This window comes from Palaemon carinicauda, chromosome 5 (assembly GCF_036898095.1).
Source record: "Palaemon carinicauda isolate YSFRI2023 chromosome 5, ASM3689809v2, whole genome shotgun sequence".
NCBI lineage: Eukaryota > Metazoa > Arthropoda > Malacostraca > Decapoda > Palaemonidae > Palaemon > Palaemon carinicauda.
Window position 1 is genome coordinate 72788554 of NC_090729.1, and position 21735 is coordinate 72810288.

At 42.7% G+C, this 21735-nt stretch overlaps 2 protein-coding genes across 2 annotated transcripts in view; both read right to left on the minus strand.

The window, feature by feature from the left end:
- Positions 1–21735, minus strand: part of LOC137640467 (UPF0696 protein C11orf68 homolog) — a 59694-nt gene that overhangs the window by 19918 nt on the left and 18041 nt on the right. The gene's annotated exons all lie outside the window — the stretch shown is intronic.
- LOC137640466 (uncharacterized) lies at positions 15688–17890 on the minus strand (the record flags this gene model as incomplete). The annotated part of the gene is made up of 1 exon (XM_068373011.1): positions 15688–17890. A coding segment is annotated over exon 1 (1515 nt), but the record flags the coding sequence as incomplete, so codon positions are not given.

The window sequence follows — 21735 nt, forward strand, 5'->3', positions numbered from 1 at the left end:
AGTTGGTTGACTGGATCCTGCCTGGTTGTCAGGACACCCTTTGAATTTCTTAGCATCCTGGCTATTTTGTACGGCTCTCGTTATCTTATGGGCTGCTCCCCCACTTTGTGTAAGTTAATGATAATGATCAGGTTCTGGCTGGTTCTCTTATCTGCCTTTCACTCCTGTACTTCCCCTGAGTGTGGACCCTTCCCTTGCGATTGTCCACTCTCCCCCTGTTGACTTTACAATGCGTTTGCCGCCTTGTGTCGACATGCATGGGGTATTGACAGGTCATTCTTTTCTGGCTACTAGAAATAGTTGCCCCCTCCCAGCCACTGCCACTTGGGGGGCAGCTGTTACTGGTCTAGGTAGTTTGATGAGTGAAATTGCCTTCTTCAGCTATTCTAATAGACCTACTCTGGAGGTTCTGATGTGATCCTTTCCTCCATATACCTACCACACCGTCATTATGTTTTGCTTCATAAATCATTCCAGATTTCTGAGCTGTTTGGCATGTGTTCTATTATTTTTTAGATTCAGCCATTCTTCAGGTGTAGAATTGTGGTGGGATGTTGCAATAACAACCCCCACATCCTGAATCACACCTACTGACAAACGTCTCCTCTAAACAAACTTTCCCCTTACGTTATCTAAAACCAGACTCTTAGACAAAAGGACAAAATAAACAAAACATAACCTAAATAATGTATTTCTTACAAACTATAATAAATCAAACCAAAACCATCCACAATCAAAATATTTGAAACTAATCATAAACAATATTAAATATACAAAAAAAACATAACACCATTCAAATAAAAAAACCCTAACAAACTTAAAATTACCCGCACACCAACACCAAATATACATATTATCTTTTATCGGACACCAACACTGTCCTCAACACAAATCCGACTGTCTTTTACAGCAAACTATCACTACCACAGCTTTGTGGTCAACCGATTAAACTGTGTGGCAATTTGCCACAACTGCCTCGCTGATTGGGTTGTTAGTGATCATCATCATCATCATCATCATCAATCCAAATACATGGGCCAGGTCATCAACAGTTGTGCAGTCAAATGAGCAATCCAAACAAAATCGTAATACAGGCCAGGTCATCAACAATACATCCACTTTCTAAAAACTTTAGTCTCTCCAAAGGAGGAACCACGGCTCAGAAAATATATCAACACTTCCACGCTGGTAAAAGAATAAATATAATCCAGCATTCAAATAACACAACTGCTTCAAGTTGCAGTCAATCAAAAAAAGCATTCGCTCCGAAACATTTACCATTCTCCTAACCTAGCTAAAAGTAAACAAACAACCTCATTTATACCAACAGTCTTTCTCACAACAAACAATCGATACACTAACTACCTCTCTCTCTCTCTCTCTCTCTCTCTCTCTCTCTCTCTCTCTCTCTCTCTCTCTCTCTCTCTCTCTCTCTCTCTCTCTCGATTTGGAAAACAAAAAATAAATGAAAATAAAACAAAAATTAATCCTCCACATTCCTCCCCCCTTACTTTGCCAAATCCTTCTACACAACACTTACCTCATTTTTTTCATAACCCAGTCGCAGTCAGGAACAGGACCTCTACTCCGAGTAACTGGGCCTTCATACACTCTCAATCAATTCTTCCTTATCACAATCATTCGCTACATTAACACTATTCCTATCTAAATCCCTATCATCTAATATATCATGTACAATCATATCTACCTCGTTCTCATCTGGCCCTAAAATTACACTCATTTCTGTAAACAGTTCATCCATTTCATCAAAAACATTCTCAACTTTAGCAAAAGATTCATTCATGCTACTTATCATTCTCCTATCTCTCACTCTTGCGTTATTCATTCTTTCTTTTACATCACCTAACGAGAAGCCACACACACTATAAGTATCATTAATACTCGGCCACGTTTCATCTGTATTAATACATTTATCTTCCACACTCACTTGCACATTTACACCCTTCTCATACTTATAAATTTCCCTCGCACTTTCTACTCACTTAAAACTTTCAAACGCCTCTTTTTCCTATATTCAACTAACACTAATTGTTTATTTTCCAGCCCTAACTTCTCATGCATACTAGATTCATACTTACTCATTTCCAACCAATTATTCATCCCATTCTCACGAACATTGATCCTATTCCTTCCACACACACAGGAGGACTCACCAACTTGAACCCTCTGACTACCTAGTTTCCCGAACATCCTGGCTGGCCTAATCCCTTCTTTCTACAAACCCTAGCTATATGCCCAGCTACACCACATTCAGAACATTTAGCACGCTGCTCTCTACACATCCTCGCATAATGCCCATTCTGACCACAATTGCCACAAATCACATTCGTACGATTACTCCTACATTCACTTGCTATATGCCGAGTCATACCACACCGAAAACACTTAACCTCTTTCTCTTTCTTGCACTCGGTAATTCTATGCCCTATCTCACCACATCCAAAACAACCACCTAGAACCCATCTACATTCATTCTTCTTATGTGCCACTTTCCCACACCTATAACACTTATCATCACGGACACGACTATTTGACATACCTCGTTGCGCACTCACACTTTTATCCCTATTGCGCAAATTACCCTGCCTAAATCCACCATTTGCTTGCACAGTTCCTCTGTTACTTGCCCTAACACTGCTATCTATTACCTGATCAGCAATCCTCATTGGCCCTCTTAAAATTGCACCCTTATAACTACCAAATTCTATTACACTTTCTTCCATTCCAGTTCTTACACTCACAGATTTACTTTCTTTCATGCACCTATCTAACTCATAATCCTCAACTATCTCTAAAATATCATCCCATGTCAGTCTTTCTTTCGTCCACCTCATTTCCTTCTTCCGTTTCAAATTAATAAACTCAGCAACATTCTCAGGTACAGTAGCCAAAAACTTCTTCATTAACTCCTTATTCTCATTTATACCTTCATCTCCATACTTCTTCCTTGCTAACGTTTCTAACCTACATACATACATTGATATCGCTTCTCCTGCATTCATCCGTGCCTCATCAAAATCATTCTTACGCTTATACCTAACACTCCCTTTCATACGTTTTACCTGTTCAATTATTCTCTTTTTCACACTTTTATAATCAACATCCCCTACACTCATTATCACTCCATACATCGTCAACAAATACCCAGTCAAATATTCTCCTAACTCCCTAGCCCAAACTCTTTTACTATCACCATACTTATCCCGCCAATACCTCTCATACTCCTTGAAAAATTCATATACATCCCTACTACTATGCTCATTAAACCTTTCACACCGAGGTACCTCTCTCATGAACACAGTCTTACACACATCACGTTCATTCTCACTGCTATCATCACTGCTACCTTCCTTCATGTTTCCTACTTCCTCGCTAGAATATAAGGAATCTAATTCCACACTCATACTCCTATCCTTGATTATACTCTTCCTAGCCCTTTTCTTACTCACCACTTTCACCCACTCACGATCATCCTTGCTATCATCCTGACACTTTTTCTTCTCTTTCTTCACATCACTTTTACCTTTCTTCTCATTCTTCCTATCACATTTCTGTTCATCCTTACTATGCCTAATTCCCTTATCTTCAATCTCACTATCAGTATTACTATTACTATCAATATCACTTCCTTTCCCATTATCACCTACCTTAACCTTCTCTTCAACTAGCAACCCTTTACCTGTAGCAGAGGCCACTGCTCCGACTGCACCTTCACCCATTAAAGTTTTCATCATTCCCATTACTTGCCCCATCATAGCTTACATTCATTTCTCCATTCGTTCTTCATTCTCTCGCATCCTCATCTCAACACCCTCTTCCACGCTCTCTACAGTTCCCTGAATTTCCCTCAGTTTCCTATGCATCTCCTCATTCTCACACCTTAACCACTTATTCTCTTGCAACAACTTCTCCTCACGCTCCTTACTCAGCCGCTATTCCTCCTTCAAAACCCTTAACTGTTCTTCCATTTTTCATCAACCTGTTCTATCTAATTCCTAATCCTATCAGTCCTTCGTCCAAGAGTCCAGCTTCCTATCCGACCTCAGCAGTCCCTGTTCGGGCACCAAATAATGTGGCGGGATGTTGCAATAACAACCCACACATCCTGAATCACACCTACTGACAAACGTCTCCTCTAAACAAACTTTCCCCTTACGTTATCTAAAACCAGACTCTTAGACAAAAGGACAAAAGGACAAAATAAACAAAACATAACCTAAATAATGTATTTCTTACAAACTATAATAAATCAAACCAAAACCATCCACAATCAAAATACTTAAAACTAATCATAAACAATATTAAATATACAAAAAAAATGTAACACCATTCAAATAAAAAAACCCTAACAAACTTAAAATTACCCGCACACCAACACCAAATATATATATTATCTTTTATCGGACACCAACACTGCCCTCAACACAAAGCCGACTGTCTTTTACAGCAAACTATCACTACCACAGCTTTGTGGTCAACTGATTAAACTGTGTGGCAATTTGCCACGACTGCCTCGCTGATTGGGTTGTTAGTGATCATCATCATCATCATCATCAATCCAAATACTCAGGCCAGGTCATCAACAGTTGTACAGTCAAATGAGCAGTCCAAACAAAATCGTAACACAGGCCAGGTCATCAACAATACATCCACTTTCTAAAAACTTTAGTCTCTCCAAAGGAGGAACCACGGCTCAGAAAATATATCAACACTTCCACGCTGGTAAAAGAATAAATATAATCCAGCAATCAAATAACAAAACTGCTTCAAGTCGCAGTCAATCAAAAAAAGCATTCACTCAGAAACATTTACCATTCTCCTAACCTAGCTAAAAGTAAACAAACACCCTCATTTATACCAACAGTCTTTCTCACAACAAACAATCGATACACTAACTACCTCTCTCTCTCTCTCTCTCTCTCTCTCTCTCTCTCTCTCTCTCTCTCTCTCTCTCTCTCTCTCTCTCGATTTGGCAAACAAAAAATAAATGAAAATAAAACAAAAATTAAACCTCCACAGAATTACATAGGATAGGATATATAAAATTTTTAAGAAGATATGATATTTTAATAATGTACTGGTACTCATTTACATTTCTTATTTTTACAGGTCGCTGATGGCATGGAGTGTCCTAGGGTCACCTGTACCAGACGGGTACAGGTGACTGTTCTTCCATTTTTCATCAACCTGTTCTTCAGCCTTAAATCTAATTCCTATTCCTATCAGTCCTTCGTCCAAGAGTCCAGCTTCCTATCCGACCTCAGCAGTCCCTGTTCGGGCACCAAATAATGTGGCGGGATGTTGCAATAACAACCCCCACATCCTGAATCACACCTACTGACAAACGTCTCCTCTAAACAAACTTTCCCCTTACATTATCTAAAACCAGACTCTTAGACAAAAGGACAAAAGGACAAAATAAACAAAACATAACCTAAATAATGTATTTCTTACAAACTATAATAAATCAAACCAAAACCATCCACAATCAAAATACTTAAAACTAATCATAAACAATATTAAATATACAAAAAAACGTAACACCATTCAAATAAAAAAACCCTAACAAACTTAAAATTACCCGCACACCAACACCAAATATATATATTATTTTTTTTGGGCTCAAGCCATGTCGTCCTGATGGAAGTTCCTATAGGGTAGCTTCCTAGGGTATATTACAACTACGGCGATATTCCCAGAGAATTTACCTTAAGGTACCAGAATTCTAACTCCTGGAGCGAATATCCCTCATGAAAGGGATATCGCGACATATCAGAGGACGTATTCTTGACACGCCACATGGCAATCAGCACCCCGAACAGAGATTACGTATCGCGGGGTCAATTGGCAAGAAACGAAATCGGGAAAGAAAAAGGGGGAGCCGCTCCCAAGGCTCCCTATTCTCCAGTTTCGTAAGCGTGCCTGGCGCCAATCCTGGCGCCATCTGTATTCCTTTTTGCATAGCTTAACAACTCGTTGTTTTTTCCTGTGTTTCTCGCAAATCTTGGATTTATTCAGCTCTTTATGGCTTCTCCAACTTCGTCGGCCTCCGATAAGTTGAGTACCATGTCTTTTATGTATAAATGTAGGCTCTTGGTAATTTTTTAGTGATTAATAGAATTAATCTTTGTTACAAGAGCCGTAGCCTACCGGAGGCGTCATGGACGCTGTCGCTCGCTAGGTATGAGTTTTAGTTAGCCAGAGCGACATTCCCGGTTGTTTTGCTTTAATAAATTTTAGCTATTTAGCGTTACATAGGATTTCCTTTCGTGCTTTAGTATTATTTTGGCGAAGTATTCGCCAATTCTGGCCTACGCTAGGCTATGTAGCCTAGTCGTTTGGTCCTAGTACTTCATGCATGATTTTGGTTTTTCCGAGTGTATTAAAATTTTATTGAAGCTTTAGGATGTTTTTTATACATTTAAGATTATGTTGAATATTTCCAAGATAGTATACGAGTGAGTTTCGGTGATTTAGGTAATCGATTCTCTTGGTGCCTAGGCTAAGTTGCTTATGGAGCCTTAGTATACTTTCTCATACTCCCCGGTTGCTTTCTTTTCTTCGGAGAAGTTATGCAATCCCTTTCCCTCTGTTTAAGCCTTGGGCTTATCCCTAAGTGGTTTATCTGAATTAACTTTCGATAAAACTATACTGGGGTGTTACTGTACCCTCCTGTTCCAGTAAGTCTGGTTTCAGAGTGGGACAGAACAACAGAGTTTTTAGTCTGAGTCTGTGTTCGTCTGGCTTGGGGTAGAGTCTCCCTCGCTGACCTGACACAGACATAGGAGGCTGAGCCTCCTTAGGTCACTACCGAAGGTTTCTGTACGAGATGATTCCTTCTTTCGTGATCTACCAGACTAGTCCTTGTTGCTGTTCTCGGGGGAGGATAAGATTCTTTCCCTGGGAGTAGCAACACCTTCCTTGCTTTGGTTCTCTGGGAGCTGGCAAGTATTGCTGGCCTCCCTCCTTGGATCCCCCTTAGGCTAAGATGAGCTTTCTTGGCTGCGGGTGATCCTTCACTAAAGCAAGGTTGATAGGACCCTCTTTTGTCCCTTCCCCCTCTATCTCCGTAATGGCCTAACCATTACAGTACTGTACGTCATTCTACATCTGGACCTAGGATAGGTTAGGATGTGGAATTGACTCAGTCCCTTGCCGGCCGGCAGAGCTGCCGGCCGGCAAGGGTCTTCTGCTTTGAGTGCTGCCCGGACCTCCCTTGGTCCCTCATCCATGCCTGCCTGTAGAACCAGACGGCATTGGTCAGGAAGCCTGAATTAGATTCTCCCCTTCCTTATATGCACTCTTTCGGATTGCCGGGCTTGGAGGTAGTGTACGCTCTTATCCCGGCATCCATTCTGTTTTCTTCTAGTGCTGTACCCGACCCGGCTGCCGGCCTATGAGGCCGGCAGCCGGGCAGTCGTAGTCCTCTGGCTCTTTTGCTGCCGGCTGGCATCGGTTGTGTACCTTTGCCGGCCGGCTAATGTCAGCCCTTGTCTGTCGGTCGCCAAGAGTGTGGCCGGCAGCCGGGTACTACCTTGTGTAGTTGCCGGCCGGCAGTCATTGCCGGCCGACATTGGCTGTAACTGCCGGCCGGCACATGCATTTGAACCAGCGTTCTGCCGCCTTATAGCTGTTAAGTAGTATACTTTAAAGCTAGTTATGGTGTGTGCCGGCCGGCATATAACCTTCTATACTGTACCAGTATTCTTCAGTATAACATATACTGTAAGAAGAAAACTATAGTATAAGTTTTGGTACAGCACTGTGTGTTCTAACACTTTTGTGTTGTCTTGCAGCCCTTTGCTGTTGCCTTACAGATAAGAAAGTGAGTTCTTTCTTGTCTATTATCCAGGATTTTAAAATCATTGCTTAGGTGTGAGCTCCACCTGTTTCCTCTGGAAACTTTGCATTGGTTATTCTAGAAGAGATTAACCATTCGATTTTATTATCTGGAAGGCTGCAACAATTGGTTGTGAAGGAAACACAAGTGTGTGTCTTTCCTCTCTGAATTGTTATGCTATACTATGCATATCCAGTGATACATAGTTCACTTGATACTCATGGAAATTTCTTCTCTTTACAGGAGGACCCTCCGAAGTGCAGAAGTGTTTTCTGCAACGTCCGCAGCAAGAACCTCTGCGGACATGAGTTTTGTAGGAGGCACTCAGCATGCGCTGTCTCCAAGGGTGATCTCCAGTATTGGGACCCTCAGGTATGTACCGTGTGCACTAACCTGATTACTGAGGCCTTTGATTCCCCTAGGACGGCGGAATCAAGGGATATAGCAAGGGAGAAGCTTCGTACCTGGGTAAGGGGCTTCCAGAAGAATACCTCTGGACCTTATCTTCCAAGTGAGAAGATGAGGGCGTATCTTTTCCCTAGGGCATCAGCTGATGCAGTGATTCCCCAGCCTCAAGAGGAGATCCCCCAAGTTCAGATCCAGGTGGATGCTGAAGTCGTGGTCGCTATGCAAGACATCCAGTTGGATGACAGGATGTCTGACGTGGATGAGCGTCTGGAGGAAGACCTCCTGGCAGAAGCCCAGGATGAAGTTCAAGCCCCAGACGTTGTAGAGGAAGAGGTCGACGAGGTGTCGGCTACTCCGGTTCAGATCCCGGAGCCTATTCCCTCAACATCGGCCGCTCTCCCAGTAGAGCTGGGACAGGCCCTCTCCTCCATTGTTGGAATGATCCAACAAATGCAGAAGGAGAATCAGGAGAAGGTGGCTGCAATGGAACTGCGGATGCAGAACCTTGCAGCATCACATGGGCCCCAGAAAAGGCTCAATGTGAAAGACCTTCCCTTGTGCTCAGATGCTAACCCATGGAGGTATGCTGAGCACATGCCGATGACGACTGGAAAGATCGTCATCTCGGATAAGTTGGGTTCAGTTCCCCTAGAGGAGGTGGAATTCTGGCCCAACAAGGCGTCATATCCGGACTGTTATGTCCGGCTGAGGAAGGAACCAGCTTCAAAGGAGGAGACAGGGCCGAAGGAGGTCATAGTGATGGACCATGCTAAGGCTCAAGCTTTGCTTTCATCCTCGATGAAAGAGAGGGGCTTCTCGAACTCAAAGGTAGCTGCATTGAGTAAGAAGCTCCCTTCCTTTGTGTCCTCTCCTGCTAGAGCCTTCCCCTTTTTACAGAAAGGGTTTGCGGCTGTACTAAAGCAGTCGAGGCCGGCAAGCCTTGCCCCTCCCTGGAGGAGTGTAAACCCTTGTCGCTGGCCCTGCCTATGGACAACAAAGACTGGAAGGACGTCCATCTTACGTTCTCAGTTGGGAAGTTGGAGGCTGATATTGCCGGACGTCAGTTCGGCGAGGACCTCCCTAAGCTGTCTGACTCTCTTTTGCGGAGAGAGTTCGAGACAAAAGAAAGACTGGCTGCCTCAATGTCTCTTCAGACTACTCTTGAGACGATGGCAAGTGACCCCAAGGTCCATGAAATGTTCATGGTAGTGGCCAAGACTCATCTGGCCACAGTGACGAAGGATCTTTATAGCTTCGTCAAGGCGAGGAGAGCTTTTAGGGAGTTCGTGTTCACCTCGGCGTCGGTGAGGCACGAGCCAAGGAAACTAATCTCCTCCAACATTTGGGGCAAAGACCTTTTCCCTACCGAATTGGTCAAAGAAGTTGTTGATAAGGCCGCCTTGGAGAATAGAAACCTTCTCCAGAAGTGGGGCCTGGCTATCAAAAGAAAGTCTTCCCCGGATGAGGGTCCTCAACCAAAGAGGAAGACTATGAGGACTAGGCTACCGTCTCGGCCAGCCAAGCCTCTTAGACAGCAACAGCAACTGCAATTGCCATTGCCTTCAGTGCCCCAGATGGTGGCACAAACCCCGACCACATTTCAGTGGGTACCCCAGGCTGTGTCGACACAGTCCACGGCATTCACCCCAACGTTCGAAGGGCAGTCTACTTCCTTTCGAGCAAAGCCTAGAGGAGCAGCCAGAGGCTCGTCTAGGCGCCCCTCAAGGGGAAGGGGATTCAGGGGTGGTCGCGGTCAGGGAGGCAAGACCTCAGGACGGCAGTCCAAGTGAGATGATGCCGGTAGGAGGGAGACTTCAGAATTTTCGGGATCGGTGGACCTTCGATCCCTGGGCCCACAGCCTACTCAAGAATGGACTGGGTTGGAGCTGGTACAGCACTCCACCCCCGTGCCTTCGGTTTTTCCAACACTCCACCCCCGTTCTGGAGGAGTACGTTCAAGAACTGTTGGAGAAAAAAGTGATCCGAAGGGTGAAGTCCATCAAATTCCAAGGGAGGCTGTTTTGTGTTCCCAAGAAAGACTCGGAAAAGCTCAGAGTCATTCTGGACTTGTCGCCACTCAACAAGTTCATAGTGAATTGCAAATTCAAGATGCTAACACTGCAACACATAAGGACCTTACTACCCAAGAGGGCATATTCCGTCTCTATAGACTTGTCAGACTCCTATTGGCACGTTCCAATCAACCGTCGACTCTCCCCCTACCTAGGGTTCAGGCTAAAACGAAGACTATACGCCTTCAGAGCCATGCCATTCGGGCTAAATATAGCCCCAAGGATTTTCACAAAGCTTGCGAGCGTAGCTCTCAAACAATTACGCCTAAAGGGAATTCAGGTAGTAGCCTACCTGGACGACTGGCTGGTGTGGGCAGCATCCGAGACAGAATGCTTGCAAGCTTCCAGTCAAGTGATCTAGTTCCTAGAGTACCTAGGCTTCAAGATCAACAGAAAAAAGTCTCGACTTTCTCCATCTCAAAAGTTCCAGTGGCTGGGAATCCACTGGGACCTAATGTCACACCGTTTCTCCATCCCGGCGAAGAAAAGGAAGGAGATAGCGGGTTCTGTCAAGAGACTTCTAGAATCCGAAAGGATATCAAGACATGAACAGGAGAGGGTACTGGGCTCTCTCCAGTTTGCTTCGGTGACAGACCCAGTGCTAAGAGCACAGCTAAAGGATGCAACCGGAGTTTGGAGAAGTTATGCATCAAACGCGCGAAGAGATCTGAGAAGACCAGTTCCGCTTCGGTTACGTACTCTTCTCAGGCCTTGGTCCCAAGTCAGACATCTAAAGAAGTCGGTTCTTCTTCAGCCACCTCCCCCGTCGGTGACGATTCACTCAGACGCCTCGAAGGAGGGATGGGGAGGTCACTCTCATCGGAAAAATGTCCAGGGGACTTGGTCCAAGCTATTCAAGACCTTTCACATAAACTTTCTAGAAGCTATGGCAGTGCTGCTTACCTTAAAGAAAGTCTCCCCGCGTCACTCGATCCACATAAGGTTGGTGATGGACAGCGAGGTAGTTGTGAGATGCTTGAATCGACAAGGATCGAGGTCACCACCTCTCAACCAGGTGATGTTGGCCATCTTCCGATTGGCGGAAAAGAAGAAGTGGTACCTATCGGGAGTTCACCTTCAAGGAGTCCGCAATGTGACAGCGGACGCTCTATCCAGGTTCACACCGATAGAGTCGGAATGGTCCTTAGACGCAGGATCATTCTCCTTCATTCTGAATCAAGTCCCAGAACTGCAGATAGACGTCTTTGCGACGAAAGACAACAAGAAGTTGCCCCTGTACGTGTCCCCGTACGAGGACCCCTTAGCAGTGGACGCGATGTCCCTCGACTGGAACAGATGGTCCAGGATTTATCTGTTCCCTCCTCACAACCTTCTGTTGAGGGTCCTCAACAAACTGAGATCCTTCAAGGGGGTAGCGGCAATAGTGGCCCACAAGTGGCCGAACAGCGTGTGGTTCCCCCTGGCATTGGAACTACGACTGAAGTTTGTACCGCTACCAGATCCAGTTTTGACCCAGCGAGTCCAGAAGTCGACTGTCTGCGCTTCATTTCAGAAAACCCGGACCCTGCAGCTCATGATTTTCTCTCCCTAGCGGTGAGAAAGCGTTTCGGGATTTCGAAAGCCAGCATAGACTTCCTGGAGGAATATAAGTGCAAATCTACTAGAAGGCAATATGAGTCATCTTGGAGAAAATGGGTGGCCTTTGTCAAGGCGAAGAATCCGCAGGAGATCTCGACAGACTTCTGCTTATCTTTCTTCATCCACCTCCATGGTCAAGGGTTGGCAGCTAACACGATTTCAGCGTGTAAGTCTGCTTTGACAAGACCCATTCTATATGCCTTCCAGGTCGACCTAGGCAACGAGATCTTTAATAAAGTTCCGAAAGCCTGCGCTAGGCTCAGACCTTCAGCACCTCCAAAGCCCATTTCATGGTCTTTAGATAAAGTTCTTCATTTTGCTTCACTGTTGAACAATGAGGAGTGTGCGTTAAAGGATTTGACACAAAAAGTTATTTTCCTATTTGCACTCGCGTCCGGGGCCAGGGTTAGTGAGATTGTAGCCCTCTCGAGAGAGGCAGGTCGTGTTCAGTTCCTGGATGGGGGAGAACTGAACCTGTTTCCGGATCCTACGTTTCTCGCCAAGAATGAGTTACCCACCAACAGGTGGGGTCCCTGGAGAATCTGCCCTCTGAAAGAAGATGCATCTCTATGTCCAGTAGAATGCCTAAAGGTCTATCTTCATAGAACTTCAGACTTCAAGGGTGGTCAACTATTCAGGGGAGAAACATCAGGCTCAAATTTATCTCTGAATCAACTCAGAGCGAAAATCACATATTTTATTCGCAGAGCGGATCCTGACAGTACACCCGCAGGTCACGATCCGAGGAAAGTTGCCTCATCCTTAAATTTCTTTAATTGTATGGATTTTGAACATCTCCGTTCATACACTGGCTGGAAGTCTTCCAGAGTGTTCTTTCGCAACTATGCGAAGCAAGTAGAGGAACTAAAGAGATCTGTGGTAGCAGTGGGTCGCGTCGTTAACCCTACTGTTTAACTCTGCGAGGAACAGTGGTTTTAATTGGGACGATTAATTCCAGGGTGAGTGTGTAGTTACATACCGTACTACAAACTAAGTGAGGGCACTGAGTTGCCCACGTAGACTGTTCCATTTCCAAAGGTGAACCTAGCATAAGTGCAGACATGTGTGCCGAGCGTTTCTAACGCTAATGTGATTGATTTGTAATACAGACTTTTATGACTTTGATACCTCGGTATCTTAAAAGTGGCATTTAATGTTTTTTCTTTAAGATAAACAAGTTCTGTTTACTATCATACTTATGCTTAAAGTTTTGGGTTATCCTCTTCTATATATATATATATATATATATATATATATATATATATATATATATAATTGTTGTTAACCTGTTTATTTATTGTCTGTCAATAAACTTGTTCTTGAGAACCTTGCGTCTCCTTCACCTGTGTCAATTTATTGGTATAATTGAGCATTCATTCTATATACCTTATCTGGGATAATTCTAAAAGAATTGTTCCTTTATGCAAGCTATGTTGCATTGGTTTTACAAGTTTCCTCCTATGCGGATATAAACCTTTGTCCAATACAAGTATTGTGCGGAGAACTGGTCGATATTTCATATTGACGCAGTGGTTCTTTACAAACTATGCTTTATTTAATATAGGGTGAGACCACTATATTAGCTTGCCTGGTATTCATACATAGGTATATGTACTCTTCGAGACTTTTCCAGAGTCTAGTAGGACTCTTCCCTGTAGGGGGCAGGAAGCTCTAACATGGTTTATAGTTAGTTGAAAAGATGTATAACGGTAACATCTTAGGTCTCTAGGTCTAGTCGACCGGGGAAAAATTACCTCCGGGGAGTACGGCACGTTCTGAGAATCCACAGATACAGTAATGCTCTGGTACACTTCCATCAGGACGACATGGCTTGAGCCCAAAAAACGGATTCTGAGCGAAGCGAAAAATCTATTTTTGGGTGAGATGGCCATGTCGTCCTGATGGACCCGCCCTTCCCTTTCTATGAAAGGGCTGTAGGACCCCTCCCTACATACAGTATCTGTAGCACCTCGTGTACGCTACAAGGAATACAGATGGCGCAAGGATTGGCGCCAGGCACGCTTACGAAACTGGAGAATAGGGAGCCTTGGGAGCGGCTCCCCCTTTTTCTTTCCCGATTTCGTTTCTTGCCAATTGACCCCGCGATACGTAATCTCTGTTCGGGGTGCAGATTGCCATGTGGCGTGTCAAGAATACGTCCTCTGATATGTCGCGATATCCCTTTCATGAGGGATATTCGCTCCAGGAGTTAGAATTCTGGTACCTTAAGGTAAATTCTCTGGGAATATCGCCGTAGTTGTAATATACCCTAGGAAGCTACCCTATAGGAACTTCCATCAGGACGACATGGCCATCTCACCCAAAAATAGATTTTTCGCTTCGCTCAAAATCCGTTTTATCGGACACCAACACTGTCCTCAACACAAAGCCGACTGTCTTTTACGGCAAACTATCACTACCACAGCTTTGTGGTCAACCGATTAAACTGTGTGGCAATTTGCCACGACTGCCTCGCTGATTGGGTTGTTAGTGATCATCATCATCATCATCATCATCAATCCAAATACATGGGCCAGGTCATCAACAGTTGTGCAGTCAAATGAGCAGTCCAAACAAAATCGTAATACAGGCCAGGTCATCAACAATACATCCACTTTCTAAAAACTTTAGTCTCTCCAAAGGAGGAACCACGGCTCAGAAAATATATCAACACTTCCACGCTGGTAAAAGAATAAATATAATCCAGCATTCAAATAACACAACTGCTTCAAGTTGCAGTCAATCAAAAAAAGCATTCGCTCCGAAACATTTACCATTCTCCTAACCTAGCTAAAAGTAAAAAAAAAACCTCATTTATACCAACAGTCTTTCTCAAAACAAACAATCGATACACTAACTACCTCTCTCTCTCTCTCTCTCTCTCTCTCTCTCTCTCTCTCTCTCTCTCTCTCTCTCTCTCTCTCTCTCGATTTGGAAAACAAAAAATAAATGAAAATAAAACAAAAATTAATCCTCCACATTCCTCCCCCCTTACTTTGCCAAATCCTTCTACACAACACTTACCTCATTTTTTTCATAACCCAGTCGCAGTCAGGAACAGGACCTCTACTCCGAGTAACTGGGCCTTCATACACTCTCTCAATCAATTCTTCCTTATCACAATCATTCGCTACATTAACACTATTACTATCTAAATCCCTATCATCTAATATATCATGTACAATCATATCTACCTCGTTCTCATCTGGCCCTAAAATTACACTCATTTCTGTAAACAGTTCATCCATTTCATCAAAAATATTCTCAACTTTAGCAAAAGATTCATTCATGCTACTTATCATTCTCCTATCTCTCACTCTTGCGTTATTCATTCTTTCTTTTACATCACCTAACGAGAAGCCACACACACTATAAGTATCATTAATACTCGGCCACGTTTCATCTGTATTAATACATTTATCTTCCACACTCACTTGCACATTTACACCCTTCTCATACTTATAAATTTCCCTTGCACTTTCTACTCACTTAAAACTTTCAAACGCCTCTTTTTCCTATATTCAACTAACACTAATTGTTATTTTCCAGCCCTAACTTCTCATGCATACTAGATTCATACTTACTCATTTCCAACCAATTATTCATCCCATTCTCACGAACATTGATCCTATTCCTTCCACACACACAGGAGGACTCACCAACTTGAACCCTCTGACTACCTAGTTTCCCGAACATCCTGGCTGGCCTAATCCCTTCTTTACTACAAACCCTAGCTATATGCCCATCTACACCACATTCAGAACATTTAGCACTCTGCTCTCTACACATCCTCGCATAATGCCCATTCTGACCACAATTGCCACAAATCACATTCGTACGATTACTCCTACATTCACTTGCTATATGCCGAGTCATACCACACCGAAAACACTTAACCTCTTTCTCTTTCTTGCACTCGGTAATTCTATGCCCTATCTCACCGCATCCAAAACAACCACCTAGAACCCATCTACATTCATTCTTCTTATGTGCCACTTTCCCACACCTATAACACTTATCATCACGGACACGACTATTTGACATACCTCGTTGCGCACTCACACTCTTATCCCTATTGCGCAAATTACCCTGCCTAAATCCACCATTTGCTTGCACAGTTCCTCTGTTACTTGCCCTAACACTCCTATCTATTACCTGATCAGCAATCCTCATTGGCCCTCTTAAAATTGCATCCTTATAACTACCAAATTTTATTACACTTTCTTCCATTCCAGTTCTTACACTCACAGATTTACTTTCTTTCATGCACCTATCTAACTCATAATCCTCAACTATCTCTAAAATATCATCCCATGTCAGTCTTTCTTTCGTCCACCTCATTTTCTCCTTCCGTTTCAAATTAATAAACTCAGCAACATTCTCAGGTACAGTAGCCAAAAACTTCTTCATTAACTCCTTATTCTCATTTATACCTTCATCTCCATACTTCTTCCTTGCTAACGTTTCTAACCTACATACATACATTGATATCGCTTCTCCTGCATTCATCCGTGCCTCATCAAAATCATTCTTACGCTTATACCTAACACTCCCTTTCATATGTTTTACCTGTTCAATTATTCTCTTTTTCACACTTTTATAATCAACATCCCCTACACTCATTATCACTCCATACATCGTCAACAAATACCCAGTCAAATATTCTCCTAACTCCCTAGCCCAAACTCTTTTACTATCGCCATACTTATCCTGCCAATACCTCTCATACTCCTTGAAAAATTCATATACATCCCTACTACTATGCTCATTAAACCTTTCACACCGAGGTACCTCTCTCATAAACACAGTCTTACACACATCACGTTCATTCTCACTGCTATCATCACTGCTACCTTCCTTCATGTTTCCTACTTCCTCGCTAGAATATAAGGAATCTAATTCCACACTCATACTCCTATCCTTGATTATACTCTTCCTAGCCCTTTTCTTACTCACCACTTTCACCCACTCACGATCATCCTTGCTATCATCCTGACACTTTTTCTTCTCTTTCTTCACATCACTTTTACCTTTCTTCTCATTCTTCCTATCACATTTCTGTTCTTCCTTACTATGCCTAATTCCCTTATCTTCAATCTCACTATCAGTATTACTATTACTATCAATATCACTTCCTTTCCCATTATCACCTACCTTAACCTTCTCTTCCACTAGCAATCCTTTACCTGTAGCAGAGGCCACTCCTCCGACTGCACCTTCACCCATTAAAGTTTTCATCATTCCCATTACTTGCCCCATCATAGCTTACATTCATTTCTCCATTCGTTCTTCATTCTCTCGCATCCTCATCTCAACACCCTCTTCCACTCTCTCTACAGTTCCCTGAATTTCCCTCAGTTTCCTATGCATCTCCTCATTCTCACACCTTAACCACTTATTCTCTTGCAACAACTTCTCCTCACGCTCCTTACTCAGCCGCTATTCCTCCTTCAAAACCCTTAACTGTTCTTCCATTTTTCATCAACCTGTTCTATCTAATTCCTAATCCTATCAGTCCTTCGTCCAAGAGTCCAGCTTCCTATCCGACCTCAGCAGTCCCTGTTCGGGCACCAAATAATGTGGCGGGATGTTGCAATAACAACCCACACATCCTGAATCACACCTACTGACAAACGTCTCCTCTAAACAAACTTTCCCCTTACGTTATCTAAAACCAGACTCTTAGACAAAAGGACAAAAGGACAAAATAAACAAAACATAACCTAAATAATGTATTTCTTACAAACTATAATAAATCAAACCAAAACCATCCACAATCAAAATACTTAAAACTAATCATAAACAATATTAAATATACAAAAAAAACGTAACACCATTCAAATAAAAAAACCCTAACAAACTTAAAATTACCCGCACACCAACACCAAATATATATATTATCTTTTATCGGACACCAACACTGCCCTCAACACAAAGCCGACTGTCTTTTACAGCAAACTATCACTACCACAGCTTTGTGGTCAACTGATTAAACTGTGTGGCAATTTGCCACGACTGCCTCGCTGATTGGGTTGTTAGTGATCATCATCATCATCATCATCAATCCAAATACTCAGGCCAGGTCATCAACAGTTGTACAGTCAAATGAGCAGTCCAAACAAAATCGTAATACAGGCCAGGTCATCAACAATACATCCACTTTCTAAAAACTTTAGTCTCTCCAAAGGAGGAACCACGGCTCAGAAAATATATCAACACTTCCACGCTGGTAAAAGAATAAATATAATCCAGCAATCAAATAACAAAACTGCTTCAAGTCGCAGTCAATCAAAAAAAGCATTCACTCAGAAACATTTACCATTCTCCTAACCTAGCTAAAAGTAAACAAACACCCTCATTCATACCAACAGTCTTTCTCACAACAAACAATCGATACACTAACTACCTCTCTCTCTCTCTCTCTCTCTCTCTCTCTCTCTCTCTCTCTCTCTCTCTCTCTCTCTCTCTCTCGATTTGGCAAACAAAAAATAAATGAAAATAAAACAAAAATTAATCCTCCACAGAATTACATAGGATAGGATATATAAAATTTTTAAGAAGATATGATATTTTAATAATGTACTGGTACTCATTTACATTTCTTATTTTTACAGGTCGCTGATGGCATGGAGTGTCCTAGGGTCACCTGTACCAGACGGGTCAAGTTACCCTGTGGCCACAAGTCAAGTCCTGCCAGAAACATGGAAGTTGCCATGTTCCCAAAGAATCCACTACAATCTGAGACCCTACTGACTGCAAGGTTTGCATGGATCTCCTTCAAACCGGCTTCCATGCCACTGACGTCTCCTTGGATGTCCGAGATCCAAGTCAGAAGATGCTCTGACACTGGGTAAGAGGCTTCCAGAAGAGCTCTCAACATGGTGCCCGTTATCTTCCTTCTCTGGAACTGAAGGACCTGCTCTTCCCCAAAGGCTGAGGTGTCCTCCATTTTTGGTCACTAGTTACCGACGGTCCAACTCCCGCCGGTACCAGCAGATGATGAAGTCCGAGACGTTTTGCAAATCATGAGCCTGGACACAGATGACATGTCTACTACTTCTGTTTCATCAGAGAAGGAGAGGATCATGCTGACCACGGAAGCCTCGGAAGAATCATTGGATATACATCAGGTGAGTGCAGCTCCCAATGCCTCGTTACTTTCTACCCAAGCCCCTGCTTACACATCCACTCCTGTTCCGTAATTGGACAAACCTTTGCTACCCAGTAATTTAGAACTAATGGTGTCCATGAATGCTTCATGGAAAACTAAACCGCCAAATATGAACATTCTCAAGCAGCTCTAACAGCAAGCATAGAAGCTTTACAACAGGCACCTGCTTCTAAGGCTACCCCAGCTTCGAGCCTACCAGAATGCACAGTTGGGAACCCTTGGCATTATTATTATTATTATTATTATTATTATTATTATTACTTGCTAAGCCACAATACTAGTTAGATAAGCAGGATGCTATAAGCCCAGGAGCTCCAACAGGGAAAATAGCTCAGTGAGGAAAGGAAACAAAGAAAAATAAACTAATTGAATTAGATTAAAATACATATCTCATATATAAACTATAAAAACTTTAACAAAAAAGATGAAGAGAAATAAGATGGAATAGTGTGCCCGAGTGTACCCTCAAGCAAAAGAAATCTAAGCCAAGACAGTGGAAGACCATGATGCAGAGGCTATGACACTACCAAAGATTAGAGAACAATGGTTTGATTTTGGAGTGTCCTTCTGCTAGAAGAGCTGCTTACCATAGCTAAAGAGTCTCTTCTACCCTTACACAGAGGAAAGTGGCCACTGAACAATTACAGTGCAGTAAGAAGAAATTGTTTGGCAATCTCAGTGTTGTCAGGTGGATAAGGACAGAGGAGAATATGTAAAGAATGGGCCAGAATATCCGGTGTGGGTGTGTAGGTAAAGGGAAAATGAACCGTAACCAGAGAGAAGGATCCAATGTACTACTGTCTAACCATTCAAAAGACCCCTATGCTGAGAATATGGCATTAACCGAAGGGTCCCTTCATATTGGAGATGGTTTGGGTTCCAAGCCAGTTTCGGACTTGGAATTCTTTTCATCGTTCGATAGCTATCCTTACTGTTACGTAAGGCTTAACTCGGAAGTGTCCATTAGGGATGATAAATCCCTAAAGGTGCGTCCACACGGTCGAATAGGGTCTGTCGGACAAACACTTACCATATCTAAATTGAAAGAGAATGACGTCATAAGCGTTGAAATGAGGAAGTTGATATGGTAACAGACAAAGATTGGAAATGTACTAAGCTGATGTCTGCTGGCATCTTTGTTATCTATGTCAGTATTATAATCTGTACTCGAGAATCAAGTAGTGGTTATTAGCTTCAAGTACGGAACATTATAACCATGGTACACCATAAAAAAAAAAAAAAACTTCGGAACAGAGGCCTCCAGGTGATGATATACATGGACGACTGGTTAGTCTGGGCTGCAACAAAGTTGGAATGTCTTCAACCAGCCCAAGTGGTCATGATCTTCCTACAATCTCTGGGCTTCCAAATCAACCTCGAGAAGTCCAGGCTATCTCCAGCTCGGAAATTCCAGTGGCTAGGACTTCACTGGGACCTACAGTCACCCACCCTCTCCCTACCACACAGCAAGAGAAAGGAAATCGCAAACTCGGTCAGGTACCTACTTTGTTCAAAAGTACTCATCACATGACAACAAGAAGGGGTCTTGGGGTCGTTACAATTCGCTGCTGTGACAGACCTAATCCTGAAAGCAAGGCTCAAAGATGCCAACAGAGTCTGGAGAAGAAAGGCATCCAATGCTCGGAGAGATCTTCGCCACAAAACCTTTAGAGAACAATGGAATGGTGCATGGAAGACTAGTTGCAAAGACTGAGTGAAAAGAGAAGCCATTCATCCATTTTAAAGGAAGCTCAAATTGATTATGAATCATACTTTAAAAACTATATACTGATTGGCCCAAACGCTTTATACATTTTAACGGAGAACTTAAAACCTTTTATAACTAAGCAGGACGCATGTAGGGGAGGAAGCATTTTACCAAAAGCACGTCTGAAGGCATTACAGAATCACATGTGCCTGACTTAAAACAATAACCTATCAGTGAACTGAGGATGTTATTGTTATTAATGTCCAATGTATAGCCTATATTATTCCAAGAAATAACTAATGTTTGAGACTGGTCATATTTTGGATTATGTGTTGTTAACCAAATCCAAATTGTTTCAGTGATAAAGATATAATGTTCAAAATTTGTTTCGCCTGTTCTCGTACAGAGAGAGAGAGAGAGAGAGAGAGAGAGAGAGAGAGAGAGAGAGAGAGAGAGAGAGAGAGAGAGAGAGAGAGAGAATTATGTATTTTCCTCACGATCGTACACTTCTTCAAGCAAATGAGAGACTTTGGTGTCCATAATTGAAACAGATTCTGTTAAACTATATATCGAAATGCCATAATTTTGTTGTGTAAATGCCATCTGTACCAACCTCCGACTTCTTTTTTTTCTCCAATTTGCGTAGCTCTTTCTTGTGATGACCCATTATGAATTCCATATTCATTTCGACTTCTAAACAAGTTACAGACATTCCACTTCTCAGAAGTTCCCACGTTATTTTACTTATTGCTGCTACACATTTATTTATGTCTTTGTAAACATTTGCTTTGATGGGGTATAAGCATGGGTTCTGCCAGTACTGTTCGATTAGCAAATGAGCGTCTCTTCTATCTCAAAGTCAGCTTTCCTCCATAACTGGATTACAACTAGTCATGTTTACAGGGAAGGTGATACC